The following is a 17048-nucleotide window of genomic DNA, read 5'->3' as shown; positions in this document are numbered from 1 at the left end:
CGGGGTTTAATTGCATCATCATCTCTTTCCGATTCTCTTCCATTCCCGCTGCCCTGCACCTGAGATTAAAACAGAAATTCTATGGCTGCAGGCTAATGAGGTGGACACTACAGCAAACACCAGCAAACCCATTTTATATACGCAGGAAGTCCTCACTCCTTAACTTTATTTTACTAGGAGAGGTATGCTAGGAGCTGGCGAGTTCATCGCTCAAAATGCACAGGACAGAATTAAGTTTCGTAGTGCCCAGGGGACTTCTCCCTCTACGAGTGCCCGGAGAACTCTTCGCTCAGGAGCACTGTGCCTCTCTTGCTGCTATGAGATGGGTTTTTTTTTTTTCCGTCTTCACCCTCTCCTGCCACTGTGTCCTAATATTTGCTTATCATCTCACCTTCCTCCTCTCTTCACTCTCAATTTAAAGTTATCTCCTCTTATCTGGAAAGACCCTCTAAAGCAGGGACTTGTGCTGTGTAAACCGATGTGCTTTTGAGGACTGTAGTGCCCAGGACAGAGTGAGTATTTTCGGTTGTGTCCCTTTCAAAGTCACCCACTCCGGCTGCTAATTTTAGCGCTCTCCTTGAGTTTCATAAGAGGTTTCTTTCTAAGTTGTTAGTTTGCAGGTGTAATACATTAAAATACTTTTGTAGAGAGGCAAAGTAGTTACAGAACAGTACTTCTAGATTTTCTGTGTTCTTTCTTGGATTTGGACAAATGTCAGTAAAAGAAATTCCCACTTCACAGAATCTACGTCACCACGAGGAGCAATTCCTGATGATATGAAGGTACAGGGCTCATGGTATTTCTTCTACAGATTTCTTCTGGTTTCCTCTATTCTCTTCTTACTAACTGTAGTTAAAATAGGAAGGACAGAATGCGTGTGTGTGTGTGTGTGTGTGTGTGTGTGTGGTGGGGGGGAGGAGAGAGGAGCACTGTGGGGGAGAAGGAGGGAGGGAGGGGAGGGGAGGGAAAGGAGGAGGGATCCTGCCTTGCCGTGGTTTCTGCTCTGCTCAGCCAACTTCAGAGAACAACTGCAACACCAGTTCTAAACGAACAGCTTATGACTCTTATTTGCACCTCCCCTCTCCACCTCCCCCCACCAACAGGTTTCCTCTGTGAACTTCAGATGCCTGGTACCCTCGATAGAACTGCTGGTGTGACTCCAGCCTGAACCACTTCATCAGGCAGCAAGATTTTGCTCTTCTAAGAGACAAGCAGCTAAACCTGAGTTGTGCTCAGACTTTGCAGACTGCTGCTCAGTCTCCTGAGACCTCACTGACAGCTCGTCTGGGTTCCATCAACTCACTGGGGCTGCGTGTCACCAGGCCCCTGTGCCAGGGCCTCCCCAGTGTCAACAACAAGTGTTGCACCTACTGCAGGCACAGCCCTCAGGTTTCATCACAGTGATGCTAAAAAATATTCTCCAGCTTCAGCAATGACCTAGTTCATTCGAGGGCAGGGAAAAATGCTCTTCTTCCAGAACTTCCCTGGACACGGAATCTTTCCTCTTAGGAAGATAGGAGCTTTCCTGCAAACAGACCCACCGGTGCTTTGACCCGTTCGTGGAAAAGACCCTGAGCCCTGTAGGTCCTCTGAGTCCCCAGGCCCAGGAGCAGGGACACCCAATCAGTGCCTCCCTTGCAGCTTGGGGAGCCCACAGCCGAGCCAGCGCTCCTACCACGTCTCTGGGACAGACAGTATTGAAAAGTAAGTATTTAGACTTTGGTTTTTGCCTAAGGAATAGCGGTGCTTTCAATATGTAGTTGTCTGCGTTTTCTTTGACACAGAACAAAGCAGATTGTGTCCTTACAAAATAGAATGAGATGGAACAAGTTAGGGCTCTGGGGCGTACTGGGGTCCAGAGGGTTTTAAAGGGGCCAGGTTCTCATTTTCAGTTGGGCCCTTTTGGGAAAAGCATTATTATTATTTTCATGTCTGCTTCTTTTGGCTTGACAATAATTTTGAAAGATTCTTTCACATCCTGGCTATCTCAACAATGAGAAAAACAAGCAATACCAGAAGACTTGAAGGAGCGATTTGTAGAGGCTTTACAAAATAACACACACAAAAAAACCCCAAGGTAATTATCCAGCTGACTTGGGCCCCAGATACCTTTGCCTGAAATATTTGAGTATTACAGTCACATGTTACTCCTTTTATGGGGTAATCATGATGATTAAAAACCCCCACTTTCTGAGTGGACGCAGCGGTCTCTTCGCTGACCGTGGGGATCACGTTACTGAAAAGCTATCAGGTGTTTCAGAATGGCTGCTGTAAACATTCGTTGAGGCATTAAAATAGATCTGCTTTCCTTTCCTTTTAAAAAAAAATTGTGGTAAGAAGACTTACCATGAGATCTACCCTCTTAACACATTTTTTAAGTGTGCAATGCGGTATTGTTAACTAGAGGCATGACCTTGTACTCAAGTTGTTACCTGGATTTTTAAATTTGACACAAAAAGTCAATCAGAAAAAGTCGTTGATTGAACAGCACCAACGTCATGTTACATTTTGGTGAGCACATGCAGGCTCGAAAGCCCCTGAGGAAGGGTGCTCATTACAGAGCTCCAGCGATCGTGGGAAAGTAGACAAAAGCAAGAACAGCATTTACGGCCGCTCTCGCTCTCATTATTTCCTTCCACAACCTTTTCTTGGAGTAAAGGCAGGCTTTGTTTTTTTTTTAAAGACTGATTAACCAGGAATGATTAGAGACGTTTTATAACAGCATCCCAGCTCAGAGTAAATTGAATGAGCTTCCTGTGCTGTGAGGCTTCTGAACTGAAACCCAGGATGTTATGAGCTGTTTCTGAATTGATGGATGGAGAAATCCTGTATTAAAAGTCACTAATGGTCAATAAACACTTTCAGATCTTGGCAATCCGAATTTAAAACAAAGTAAATGTGTTTTAGCTCCCAGATTATGTTGCCCCTCTGAAGTGTTTGCAAAAAAAACCATCACGGATTGGGGAAGATTTTTAGGTATGGCTGAATTCCTATGTCCATCATCTGCAAACGTCACTGCCTCCCTCCCCTCCATCCCCCCACCTCGAATTCATTTCTGACAGCCTCCTGCACACGTACTCGTAGGTTTCAGCCCGTGCAGGGAGGGGGCCATAGAGTGTCCAATTGGGGTGGGGTGGGGAGCAGCGGGTGGTGCTGAGGAATCAGTCCCAGGCTTGGGGGGCAGAGTTGGAATCTAATCCTGCCTCTGGCCCAGTTTTCAGCCTGTGTCTTCGCTTGTGAAAGGAAGAGAACAGCCTCTGCTTTGACAGGGTTGGTGGGGGATTAGATGAGCAAAGACCGCTAAACTATCCGTTACATTGTCGTTTTCTCACATGGCTTTTCCTCTCAGCTAATTATAAACATTCTCTCCCCTAAAATTTCAGAAAGCTTTCATCATGTGAACTATAAAGGAATAGAAACTACACATTTTTTACACTCGTGTAATGATTAAATGAGAATGACATAGAAAATCAGATTGTTTTCACGGAAATCCTGTACTTAAAAAGTGGTTTGAGAGCAAAATTCAAAAAGAGATTATATTGTAGAATGCTGCTACAATACAAAAGAAAAAGTCTTTTTGTCTGGAAATGGTTGATGGTGTATTTATTAGCAAGAGAGGTAGAGATTTATCAATGTCACCTGGAAACGCTTTTTAGTATGTAACAGTACCAAGTTTAAATGAGCTTCCATGAGTCTACCTACAGGAAGAGAAGGTTAAGGAAAATCTGTACAAGACGATGCCTGTGATTATGAAAGCTCAGGCGCCAGCCAAGCCTTTACTCAAAGATTATAGTGGGTCCCTGCACTGGCCCCCTTTCTGCTCAGACACAGGCCAGTAGAGTGGGCGGGGTGGGAATGCTCTGAGATGGACTAGTTGTTGGGTGGCTGAGCAGAGATAGTTGCTCGGGATCATCTCAGGGGGCAGTGGCTGGAATTTGAAGGTCCGTGATGAAGGTTCATGATGAACAGGATACTCCCTTGCTCTGGAATGAGGATGAGAGTCAGGTACAGGGGGATGATGCAGACAAGAATCACAGCTCATGCAGTAGCTCTGAAGGTTTTATCAGTGTCTGCATCTCTGCCCTGTTGCCATACCGAGATGCCCCGCAGCTTTTGTCCAGGTACACCAGAGCATCTTGATAAATTCTTTGCAAGTTACTGACAGGTTCACAAGGGACCCTGTTATTGATTGGATTGAATTCTGCCAAAGAAAAGAAATCTGGAAATTCAGAAATGTAAAAAAATCTGGGGAGAAAGCACTCATGCCATCTTAGTGTGGGCAAAAATGAAAGAGTAAATGCCCGACCTACATGATGGGAAAAGAACATTTAAACATGTCTAGAGACGCCATTGAGGTTTCTGCCAACACACTCCTACCCGGGACGGCCTAGGATGACCTGGGGACTTTGGACACCAGGTGGAAAAGATGGACACAGGTTGAAGAGAGTTTCAGATTGTTCCCTTCTGAATATAGCACCCACTCCTTCCAGGGCCGTGTCCTCTAGGGCTGCTGCCAGCACGACCAGGGTCACTCGACTCACCTTGATCTTCACTTGGTCTTCAGTCCCGCTCTTAGATAACCAGGCTCATGCACTCCTCAGTCAGGAGAATTTAACAGTTTCCTCCCGTCCAGCGGTTCTACAGCTTGAAAGTGCAACAGACTCTGGAGGCTGTTTCAAGCACTGGATCCTCCCACAGAGCTTCTGACTCAGAAGGTCCCAAGAATTTGCATTTCTGACAAGTTCCCATGTGATGCTGATGGTGTGGTCCAGGGCCCACACTCCTGAGAGCCACTGTTGCAACCATTTCTTTGGCCTGTGCTTCCTGAAGAAAACCTACTCACGCTTGTTCTTTTCAATCACTAAGCTGTCCATTCCTCTGAGATGCAGAGGCCATGGAGAAGATAAACCCATCGGGCATTCTGTGGGCAAGCAGTGGACAGTGGGGCACGCTGTGGGGGACACTGAGCATGGGGAGGAGACACTGAGGGGGGCTGTCAGCCTTCTGGGTGGGGCCGGATTTTACCCAGCCGAAGCTATCAGGGCAGACTTTAAGGGTGAGCTAGCACTTGAACTGGGGCTTCAAAACTTGTGGGACTTGAACCTGCAGAGATGGAAGGTGATTGTTCCGTAAAAAGCACATTGTTCTGTTAAAAAACAATTAAAACAAAACATGGAGGGCAGAAAGAGATAGGATGTGAATAATCAGAAATTTATTTGGTGAGACGAGGTTTTCCACAGTGGTCCTCAGAACTTCCTTGGAAAAGCATTTTTTTGAGGAAGCCATCTAATCTTGAATTCTTTACTTCCATCTATAAATTGGTGAAGGCATGTCCGACGTAGAGGTCTGGAATGGAGGGCCAGTGGAAGGAATTTTAGGCACCACGGGACAGGAGAAGGTATGGATGCTTTGGTGTGCTTTCAAGCAGTGACAATAAAAATCCAGCTCCAACTAGCCTAAATGGTAGTGGGGATTTATGGCTCACACAACTGAAAAGTCCAGGAGTTTGGTTACTCCCCTGGTTCTGGTTCCCTGCATTTTGGAGACTCCTCTGCTCTTCTCTGGGCTTTGGTTTCAACCTCAGGCCGGCTTTCTCAGTCTCAAATGGTTTATCGCCTCCCCTGGGCTCTGCATGCTTTCAGTTCCCAGTGTCCAGGACAGAGTGAAAGGCCTAAGCTTTGCACTGATTGGATCACCCCAAACTATTTTCTGGAGAGAGCCATGTGCTGATTGGCTCAGTCTTATGCATAAACCAATCACCAAGCAAGTGTACTTGATCAGTTTAGACCAGTCAGCACCTGCAAAGCAGGAAGGGCAAGGACCAGCCCGCTCATCACCAGGCTTGAGCAGTGGGAGAGGCTGGAATAGAGTTAGCAGGACATGCAAAATGGCCCCTTCGGGTGGTTTGGGACGTTTTGGAGCAAGGCCACTAAAGTCATGCTGTCTCCACCCTTAGTGATCAGGTTGACCGCAGCAGCTTCATGTTATAAAGATTCAGGATGGGCCTCTTGTGAACTCCAGCCCAGACATGTTAACATGGTCCCACCTTTGATGGGAACGAAGCCTTGGATGCAGTGCTCCCTTCCTCCCCAAGTCCTTACCATCGGCTGTGGGGCTCTTATTCTCTAAGGCTCACTTTACTAAAGACAACTAGCTAAAGCATGATTTTTAAAAATTCAGAAAACAGGGCAAATGGAGGCAAAAATAAAAGGTTTTCTTCTAGGAGCTCCAGCTGTCTGGGTGGAAGGATGGCAGTAGAAGGTAAGGCTGACACTCTCTGAAGTCCCTTGTCCACTGCTGCCCTTGTCTAAGCAGACTCGCTGGGAGGTGGTGTGTTCAGTATAACAAATCCAGGCTCAGTTCCCACGGCATGGGTGGGCTCCCGCTTGCCCACTACAGGGTAGGGAGGGGGCAGAGGAGGATGGGACCTTTCCTGGGCTCTCCCCTCTATGGGCCTGCCCAAAATCACACTTTCCAAAGGAGTGGCTCAGGTTTTTGCTGGGGGTTGGGTGTGTGTGTGTGTGTGGAGGGAGTGTGAGGATGCAGGGAGCCTGGGAGAACGTGGAGGACAGACGAGTGAGGAGGAACCAGAGAGGGTTGTTGACGCCCTTGAGGACACAGGTCAACATTGGCCACAATGCCCAGCCCACTACATTCAACCTCAAACCACAGTGATTTTTACCAGTGAATTCACACCAGCTGGTCTCATTAACAATGCTGCCATGCGCTGGATGTTTCTAGCATCTTGGTCATTTGTGTCTTGCCTGCCTTTCCCCCGAAAGAGGACAAGGATGAAAGACAGGCAGAGGAATGTGTCCTGTCTGCATAGTAAGTTGAAAATCAGAATCGAGAGTCATGGACTCAGCTCCTAGCAAGCTGCGTGTCCTTGGAAAAGTTGCCTAACCGGCCTGTGCCTCAGGGGCTCTCTCACAGGTTTCATTTAACCTGGAGCTGGTGGTTTTGTTTTTAAAGCTCTCTCTCTCTTTTTTTTAAAGAGCTAAGTAACTTTTTTTTAAAAAGATTTTTTGTTTAGTTATCTTTAGAGAGGAAGGGAAGGACAGAAGGGGAGAAACATCAATGTATGGTCGCCTCTTGTGAGTCCCCTGCTGGGGACTGGCCTGCAACTCAGGCATGTGCCCTGACTGGGAATCAAACCGTGATCGTGTGGTTCGCAGGCCCGTGCTCAATCCACTGAGCTACACCAGCCAGGGCTAAAGCTCTCTTTAAAGAACTGGAAACTGCCACAGATTTTAAGTAGTAGAGGAGAGGAGTACCAGTGGGGAGACTGTCTATATTTCACCTTAAAAAATGAATCAGGAGAGCCCTGGCTGGTGTAGCTCAGTGGATTGAGCTCGGACCTGCAAACCACACAATTGCGGTTCGATTCCCAGTCAGGGCACATGCCTGGGTTGCGGGCCAGTCCCCAGCAGGGAACTCATGAGAGGCAACCATACATTGATATTTCTCTCCTTCTCTCTTTCCCTTCCTTTCTAAAGATAAATAAATAAAATCTTAAAAAAAAAGAAATGCCAGCTATCTTAAAAAAAAATGAATCAGGAGAGCAGTGACGCAGCCTCAGCTGCGCTCACGCTTCCCTGTATCTATGTGCCTGGCACACTCACTACTGATATTTAAAAGTTAAATTGTGTTTGTCTATCAGGTCACATTTATAAACGACAGGCAGAGATCGTCCCTGTCCTCAGCTAGCATCCCTTCCTTCCTCCAGGTCCTGGGCCTGGGGCCACCAGATTACCAGTTTCATGTGCATTTCTAGACTCATTATGTGTTTGCATAAGCATATTAGAATATTAACTTTTTTTCTTATACTAGTGAGGGCATACTCTACACTTTCTTCTATACTTTGTTCATGTCACCTATCAATTTATCTCGGAGATTATTCCAGATCAGTGCATACAGAACTGCTTTATTATTATTATTGTCATTTTTAATTCTCACCCAAGGATATGTTTGATTTTTACAGAGAGAGGAAGGGGGAGTGGGGAGACAGAGAGACACTGATGTGAAAAAGGAATATTGACCAGGTGCCCTCCACCACATAGGTGCCCTGAGGGGGGAATGGAACGCACAACCTAGGTCTGTGCCCTGACAGAGGACTGAACCCAGAACCTTTTGATGTATGGGATGGTGCTCCAATCAGCTGAGCCACCCAGCCAGGGCAGAACTGCCTTAGTTTTTAATGCTCAGTGCTATTAAAAACGAAAAATTCATTGTATAGAGATACTATAATTAGAGTTCTATTATTTTATTTTTTAAATTCCTATCGGTAGACATTTATGTGACTTCCAGTCTTTTGCTTTCACAAGCACTGCTGCCAGGAATATAATAGATGCTTCTTAAATGTCTGCTCCTTCTTTATTTTAAAAATTAACCTTCGTGAGGCATAGGTTGCATAGTGGGTAAGTGTTCAGTGATGTCTTCAGTAATTTGGTCAAGGTGTGTGGCCATCGCCATAGGTCAGTTTTAGAATATTTTCATCGCCCCCAAAGGACCCCTTGTGCACATCCATTGTTAATTCACGTTCTCTCCACTGCCCCCACCTCCAGCAACCTCTCATCTACTTTTGGGCTCTACGGCCTCTATGGACGTTTTGTGTAAATGGGGTCATGTGATCGGTGGTCTCTTGTGCCTGGCCTCTTCCACCGAGCACAGTACTGACAACGTGTTTGAGGTCTGTCTACGTCGGACCATGTGACCTAGTTTGTTTCTCTTTGTTACCCCACGGTATTCCACTGCAGGGCTGTCCTGTGTTTTGTCTGTCTGTTCACTAGTTGGACATTTTGGTCTTTTCCAATGGACGTTTAGGTTATTTCCGATTTTTGGTAATTATGAATAACCCTGCTAAGAACATTTGTATTCCAGTCTTTCTGTGGGTATATGGTTTCATTTCTCTTGGATAGATACCTAAGAGAGAAATGTCTGTGGTTTTTTTAAATGTATGTTTAACTTTTTATGAAACTGCCAAACTGTTTTCCCAAGTGTCGGTACTGTTTTACACTCCCACCAGCCATGTTTGAGGGTTGTTTCTTTCCACGCCCTCACCCACACTTGGCGATTTTGTTATAGCCAGCCTGGTGGGTGTGGCATGCTCTCTTATTGTGGTTTCGTTTGCATTTCCATAATGACTAATGATGTTGAGCATTTTTATAAGGGCTTATTTTCTTGCCTCTATATCTCACACACAGCCCTACAATCATACCCAAGAGCACCATGCTTGGGCTCTCACACCTGGCACTCTTTCCCCAGCCCTGGCACTTACAGGCAGTAGGGAATTAGGTTGGTTATACCAACCCATTAAAGTTACCTCAAGCTTCCAAGCCACTGTCTGTGACATCCCTAGTAGTTTAGCTGCGAGGATTAAATGCCATGATGTCCACGAAGCGCCCAGCCTGGGGGCTGACACAGAGACGGAACCCAAAACCCGTCAGCTGTCTCTCTCTGCCTGGTCTGCCGCCTTCCTTCCCACCCCCCCAAAATTTCCCGACCCATCTTGGGGAGGGGACTTCTTCCCTAACTAATAGGGGACTGGTATTAAGTGGCAGTGGGTGTGGTGCCCAAATCTATAGGAACTCACATGGCAGATTTGGGACCCAAGTGCCATTGGATTAGGCTGGGTAATCAGAACTAATCCCCCTGTCCCCAGTGAGAGGGCGCTCAGACAGCTGGTGATCCAGACGGACTGCTTACCATCACCTGCGTGTGGCTGAGTGCTCTTCTCCAACCCCTTCGGCTGACAACAGCCGTGCCACCTGCCTTCTGCGTGGGGGCAGATTAGCTGAAATAAAACCTGGCTTCAGTCGGGAGCTGTAAATGTTCAGAGAATTCTCCCGTATCCCGTTCCCTGTTCTCCTCCAGGTTTTAAAATTTTGCTGATGTTAAACCCGCAGCCCCCAATAGCAGCTAACACTTGTATAGTACTGACTATGGCATTCAGAAGAGCTTTATACGTACCCACTTCATTTTCCGAACAGTCGATTGAAGTTGTTACTGCTCCTCTCTTAGTTTTCCAGATGAGGGAACAGGCAGAGAAGAGAAGCTAGTAAGTGGCAGGACTGAGATTTGAGCCGAGGAATCTGGGCTCTGCCTCACTATATCCTTTGGCTATTGTGTTAAGGGTTCTGCTCAATTTGGTGTTGTCTATCAACAAGTAATATGTGTGCCCTGGCTGGTGTGGCTCAGTGGATTGAGTGCCAGCCTGCAAACCAAAGAGTCACTGGTTCGATTCCCAGTCAGGGCACATGCCTGGGTTGTGGGCCAGGTCCCCAGTAGGGGGTGTGAAAGAGGCAACCACACATTGATGTTTCTCTCCCTCTTTCTCCCTAGCTTCCCTCTCTAAAAATATATATAAATCTTTTTTTAAAAGACTAATTTTTTAAAAAGTAATATGTGAATACTGTTTTATCCAGCAGTTCCATTTCCAGGTAGTTCACCTAAAGAACCACTTATGTGCCCAAGGAGGCATGTACCACACTGTCGTCTGAGACACATGTGTCAGTCTAAAAACACTCCAGCCAAGACACACGTCACCAACACAAGAACAGATGGGTTGAGTAGGGTATCGCCATGCCACTCAGCACTGATATCACTGAGCAGTTTTTAAAAAATGACGCAGCCCTTTATGGGTTGGCTTGATCTTGGAAGACCGCCAGAACTGACTATTCAGTAACATAAGCCAACTGCATGGTAAGTATACACTGTTCACGATTATGTATGTAAATGGATAGAAAGATGCCCAAAAGGACAGCAAATACTTCCTCCTAGGAAAGTAAAGAGGTGAGGAACAGTGCTTATGGAGACGTTACCTTTATAGGTTTTTTAGAGAATATGAATGCATGCATTTAGAATTTCTATAATTAAAGGTAAATTTTTTAAATCCTCACTTGAGGGTATGTTTTATTGATTTTAGAGAGACAGGAAGGGCGAGGGAGAGAGAAACATTGATGTAAGAAACTTCTATCGGTTGCCTCCCATGGGCTCCCCAACCAGGGATCAACCCACAATTTATGTACGTGCCCTAACTTGGAGTTGAACACACAATCTTTTGGTACATGAATGAATGGTGCTCCAACCAACTGAGCCACTCTGCCAGGGCAAAGATTAAAAAAAAAATTAAAGAAAGCACACAGCTGAAAAACAACACACACAAATCTTGTCATCTTTGCAGTTGCCATGTTCTCTCTCCAAGGTTGTCTGTGAACCCACCACGGCCCCTTCTCCTAATGCCAGTACTTCACCATTGGTTGTCCATCTCTAGCAGAGGATGACAAATCTGTCTTCAAGGGTTCTCACTTTCAAAGGAGCCACGAAACATGAAACAGGCCTGACTTAACTGTTCTTTCCTTTAAAGTCAGCGCTCTGGGCCTCTGGTGACTGAACCAGCTACATGAGTCAATGGGGGCGTTTGTCAGAGTTGTAACCTGTGAGACTTTGCTGTCAGAAGGCAGTCACCTGGGGAGGAGTCACAGGTGAGACGGGAGGCCCTCAATGTCAACCCAACTCTCCACAGCTCACTTTGTCCTGTCTTCCCGCTCCATCCATAGGGGTGGACTCTGAGAATGGGATGGAAGGAGTCACGTCTTGTAAGTTACTAGTACAGAGGGCTGTAAACACCAGGAGAGAGTTTTAGGCCTTAATTGGTCAATCACTTTAAAAGAACATCATTATGGTAACACACAGCCAAAGAGGAAATGGAAACAAGTGAAGTCTTTCTTCATAGTCTAATGATTACCATCTTGGAAACCATCGACACGCATTATTTTAATGTTTAGAACATTATCATTATCTCCCTCTACAATGAGGAACGAGGCTCACTCAGTACCTCAACCAGGTACGTGGCAGAGCTGGGTGTAGATTTGTCCCTAGCAAGTGACAAAGCCTGGGTTTGGCCCACATCCTGTGCTGTGTGCTGTGTGCTGGGCAGGAGAGCTTTCCAGTCCCGAAAGCCTCTTTCCTGCCCTCCGAGCCCCCCTTGTCTGGGCAAGTCTCCTAGGAATGTGGAGAGCGAGGGCGTCAGCCCTTTGCCTCAACAGCTGTTCCTAGGAAGGGTGGAAGATCGGCCATAAAAAGGACTGAAGTACTGGTACCTGCTACAACGTGAATGAACCTTGAAAAGATGCTAAGAGACAGAAGCCATTCACAAAGGACTGCATGTTCTGTGGTTCTGTTTATATAAAATGTCCAGACGAGGCAAGTCCATGGAGACAGAGGCAGATTAGTGATGGTCTAGGGCTGTGTGTGTGTCGAAGGGGAGGGTGGAAAGACGGGGAAGTGAGAACCAAGGGGTGTGGGATTCTTTCTGAGCTGATGGGAATGTCCTAACGCTATTTGTGGTGATGGTTGCACAACTCTGGACACACTGAAAGCCATGGAATCGCACACTTGAAAGTGGGTGAATTGTGTTTGAAATATGTCTCTTCAGAGCTGTGGAAAAAGCAATGCTGCAGAGATACTGGCATCGTGACTGCCAGTCAACGAGTCAGATGAGCTGGTGTTTCCACCTTGAAGCTGCACTAAAATCACAATAACAGCAACACCAATAATAAGGCTAACATTTACTGAGCATGCACTTTTGTGCGGGACACGGCACTAAGTGCTTTATAGGCAGCAATTCATTTGATTTTCACAGCCACCTATGAAGACTCTGCAACTATTAACCCTCCATATTACGGTTGAGGAATCTGAGGCACAGAGGGATTGTGACGTGTTTGTTGAGCTAGTAAGGGGTGGAGCCAGAGTGCGAACCCGGGGAATCTGGCTCTGCTGCTCTGAACCTCCTGTGCTCTGTTGCCATTCAAAATGGTAAGTGGCAGTGTTAGGACTAAGACTTCTGACTCCTGGTCCGCCACTTTTCTTGGATGGGAAAGCCTGCCTTTATACCATGTCGAAATCATTGTGCTACCTGGGGACGCAAGATGTGGAAACTGCATGTTCCTCATTTTGGCGGGGGGGGGTGGGGGTGGGATTTACCAGACTGGCAATAAATGCACAGAATATCTTTATCCAGGGGATGATTCCAAATCTAAGGCTCTCTCTTTGTCTCTCTCTCGTTTTTTCCAAAGCTGCTAACACTTTTTATATATTTGCTAACACTTGTCCCATATTTTATACTGATTCAAGGACAGTAGATGAGATCATGGATACAACTTGCACTTCTAGTTGTGAAATACCATCAAAAGTTTAAAATTGGAGTTAGACTCCATTCTTTCTTTCTTATGCTTATATGTAGCCCTGTAGTTCTTTGTCCAATAACCAGGAGAAATATCTACTTCTTACGTCAAATTCAACACACAGCTCCAGCCCCCATCACCAACTCGAACCTCCAACCCGGGATAAGTGAGCACGTTGGTGTTAACAGAACAGTTGGTGTTCTTTCCGCACATGTGCAGCAGTGAGGGGACAGCGGGTCACCATTCACTTTTCTGGTTGTCTGTGTGTGTCGGACGCCCCCTCGGTCTGGCTTAGTCACTGACCCATGCAATAATTCAACAACCCTCACCATGTTTTCTTCAAACACTTTCGGTCTGGTGCAAGACGGCTGGTACAAAAATTGTCCCTCTGATTTTTTTTAGATACTTCTTTCAACCTAGTCGAGAACAACTATTCCCTTAGACATTCCAACGACTTCTAAGTAGAAACAAATACATGTGAGCTCTGGCCTTTTTATACTAAAGAGAACCCTCCCATTCCTCAACCACCGAAAGTACTTGCCACTTACTCTGGGAGGGAGGTGTCTGCAAGGTTTACCACCTTGCAGATGAAATTTTCTTTCTCTGCTGTGCAACTAATTTACCATCTGCACCGGGAGGGGCCTATGGTACTTTGAAAGATAACACATGTTAGCCAGGGGTCCCCCAGTGGCCCTGCCTCAGCGTGCTCACATTTAAAATGTCCTATAACTAAAAATAACTGGAAGTGCAATTCATAATCACAGACCAAAATTCCTTAAAATCCTCTTCCTAATCTCTCTGGCTCCATCTTCCCCACATGTCCCTGCGGCTGTTCAAACTTCCCTCCCGGCCGTGTGCTCCGTCCCACACCCAAGTGGGTTTTTTCCTATTTGATGCTAACATGCAACTTCTTCAATTTGCAGCTTTTTCTGTCCTTTTTGTGTGTTAGTGAAACCTCAGGTCTAAGCACAAGGTTGGCTCCTGCACACACTCTTCCTGATCAAGGGAAGTGTATTCTCCTAGGCTAATTTTTTTTTTTATCCCTGATATTCAGAGGGCTTGGGGGTTTCACGTCGGGGCAGTTTGGGAATGCGTTTCTGTTTTCAAGGACTGAAAACAGAACATCTAGAGATTAAGGAAATGCGGTGGGGACACCAGAAGCTGCAGGGGTGGTGTCAGAGCACAGGGCTAGCAGGCGTTGGTGGGCACAATGTTCCACAGGAGGCGTCTACCAGGTGGGATGGGCCTCCTGCACCCACAGTCTGTGCCTTCATGCAGGGGCCTGTGCCTGGAAGGGTCCCAGAGCTCGGGTTAACGCTCTACCGTTGCCATCTTAAATGTCTTACTCATATTTGCACAAGAAGCGCCTCACTGTCATCTCGAACCAGGCCCTGCAAATGACGTAGTCAGTCCAGGGCAGAGGCCACGCCCTCACATGTTGTTTACCTCCCACCCCGATTCCCTCCTGACTGCTCACTTCCCGACCAGCGGGAGTTGCAGGGGCAAACCTTGAACTGCCGTCCGGGAACTTGTCTCCACCAAGGGTCTCTCGGGGTATCTGGCACAACCTGGGACCATGAGAGGGAAGCGGGAGGTTTGGTGCTGCATGGTTCGGGGGCTGTCACACCCACGCGGGGAAGGGCTGCCCCTTCTCCACTGAAGCTGTGGCAGCTGGCATCCAGCCTGTTTCCCCGGGAGCTCAGCTCAGGCTTCCGTGGGAGGCCCGCGGCCTCCCTGGAGCCACCGTTCACAGCGTCTAAGTGCCTGTCTCCGCCTGCTCATGCTATGGGATCCTACTGTGGGGTGGGCTTCCCTTCCCCCAGCTCTGTGGAGTGTGAGAGCCTGACTCTGGACAGGACAGAATGGTATTTCCAAGCCTGGGGCTCCACCAAGGCTAGATCTGCCGAGTGGGGCCAGCACTGTGCCTAGAGGAGGGGTGGAAGGCATCCTCCGGGTTCAGGCAAAACTGGTTCTCAAGGCTGCCCCACAGTCGCATGAGATGTGCGTGGTGCAGCTCCGGGGGGGCGCCTTGCACACCTGGTGCCTTGCACACTCAAGGTGTCAGCCTGCACAGCCACAAAGGGTGGCTCAGGGCGGCAGCCACTTGAGCTATGAGAAGGGGAACAAGCGTCAAACCTCTGTAAACCTCACATCACATTCCTCATCTGAGAGATTTGGAGGGAATTAAAGCTACTTAGGAAGTTTCAAGGAAACAGAGTGAAATGACACTCCTGGTGACCAACCAGACGTCACACGTCAACTTGTGTCAATGAATGCATGCTCAAAGAACGTGCTAGTGGTCACCGCCCTCCCAGGGCACCTGGCTAGTGCTCTCAGAGCGGTACTTCCCCAGTTTCAGCATACCTCCCACCTGGAGGTTCCTTTGCATTTAATTGACTCCTCTTTTTGGAGGCCAATCGGCGAATGCACATTTTGAGTCCACTATGAAAAGACTTGGGGGAGAGGAAGAAAGAGAAATGAGAGGAGGTGGCCCCAACTGTGGCTCATGCTGTTGTCATTCCTTGTCATTCTGGGCTCTGGCTGTCCTGCAATCTTCTAGGACTGGGGGTTCTCAATCAGGGCCGTCCCCCACCCCCACCCAGGGACATTAGCAATGTCTGCAGACATTTCTGATTGTCACCACTTGGGGGGGGGTTGCTACTGGCATGTAGGGGGTCGATGCCAGGGATTTGGCTACACGTGCTACCGTGCACAGGACAGATGCCACACCAGAGTGCCTGCCCCCCACGTAGGCAGGGGTGTGCTTGAGAAAGCCTTTCTGAGTGTCACTAGTGAATGGGGTTCTGACCCCTCCTCAAGACAGAAATTAAGAGAGGAGGCAAAACAGATTTAAGAGTAGAGGTTTACCAAAAACAAGGTGGAGGGGTAGAGAAAGGGAGGAGCTTGAAGAATCAAGGGAGCGCACATGGAGGAAAGCATGGCTTCCTGGGTGGCTTCCTGAACCGGCTTACAGAGGGCCGGGCTAGCACTCGGGCACAGGGGGAGCTCTTGGCTTCCCAGATTCCTGCCTAGTGCAGGTATTGATGGTGCGGGTGCAGCCTGGAGCCCCGTGGGGACTGCACGAGGAGCAACGTCTCTAGGAGAGGCTTAAACTTAGCTGAAGAGCACTCCCATCCAATTGTGAGATACTGAGCCCGGCTCTTGAGGACTTCCATGCTGCCCTCTGGTGTGAGCACCAGCTCCTCCCTTGTATGAGCCCAGGGGGCAACACCACACTCCTCCGTTTCTCCAACTCCTGGGAAGGCCAGAGAAGACCCAGAACAAACGGTAATGCCGGGGATTTTTATTTTTCAGATTCCTGTGGCATGAGAGGATGACAGACTCAGGAGCGCCCCTGAGGCGCCCACTTTGCTTCTTATCTACGCTGCTTTCCCAGAAAGTTCCCGAGAAGTCGGACACTGTGCTTCGCTGCATAATATCTGGTAACCACCACTAGCTCCCCACCCTCTGAAGTCTCCCTGCCGATCAGCTGCTTTGGCTCACGAAGGCATGATTGAAACGTCACCTGGGGAAATGACCTGGGAAGTGTATTCTCAGTAGTGATTAAAATGTCACTTGCGGAAATTACCTGGGAAGTGTATTCTCAGTAGCCAGCCGAGCAAGTAAATCTTCTGTGATTTTTGTTTTCTCGAGGATTTCTTCGAGTCCCTTCCCGAACACATTTTCCTGATCCTCACTTCACACTGTGGTTCTTGGTTGGGCGAGTCCCACACAGCTTGTTTTCCTAGATAATCCACCCCTAATTTCCTGTGGCACATAGGAATGGCGTGAATAACGTCACTGAGGACATTTTGTTGAGCTCGTCTTTCACCGTCCTTTCCTTGATATTCCCAAACCTGGCTA

General features: G+C 47.6%; 1 protein-coding gene across 1 annotated transcript in view; it reads left to right on the top strand.

Annotated features, from left to right (window-relative positions):
• Positions 1-1565: 1565 nt before the first annotated feature.
• The window catches only part of ALPK2 (alpha kinase 2), a 99327-nt gene continuing 83844 nt past the window's right edge, over positions 1566-17048 (top strand). The window contains exons 1-2 of the mRNA XM_037035028.1: positions 1566-1704; positions 16500-16627. Of these exons, the coding sequence (XP_036890923.1) occupies positions 16519-16627 (109 nt within the window). The 5' untranslated portion in view covers positions 1566-1704; positions 16500-16518. The remainder of the gene's footprint in view (positions 1705-16499; positions 16628-17048) is intronic.

This window comes from Sturnira hondurensis, unplaced genomic scaffold (assembly GCF_014824575.4).
Source record: "Sturnira hondurensis isolate 20B ecotype Veracruz unplaced genomic scaffold, ASM1482457v3 Scaffold0001872, whole genome shotgun sequence".
In the NCBI taxonomy this organism is placed as follows: Eukaryota; Metazoa; Chordata; class Mammalia; order Chiroptera; family Phyllostomidae; genus Sturnira; species Sturnira hondurensis.
The sequence above is the reverse complement of the archived record's forward strand: the minus strand, read 5'-3'. Positions and strand labels throughout refer to the sequence as shown.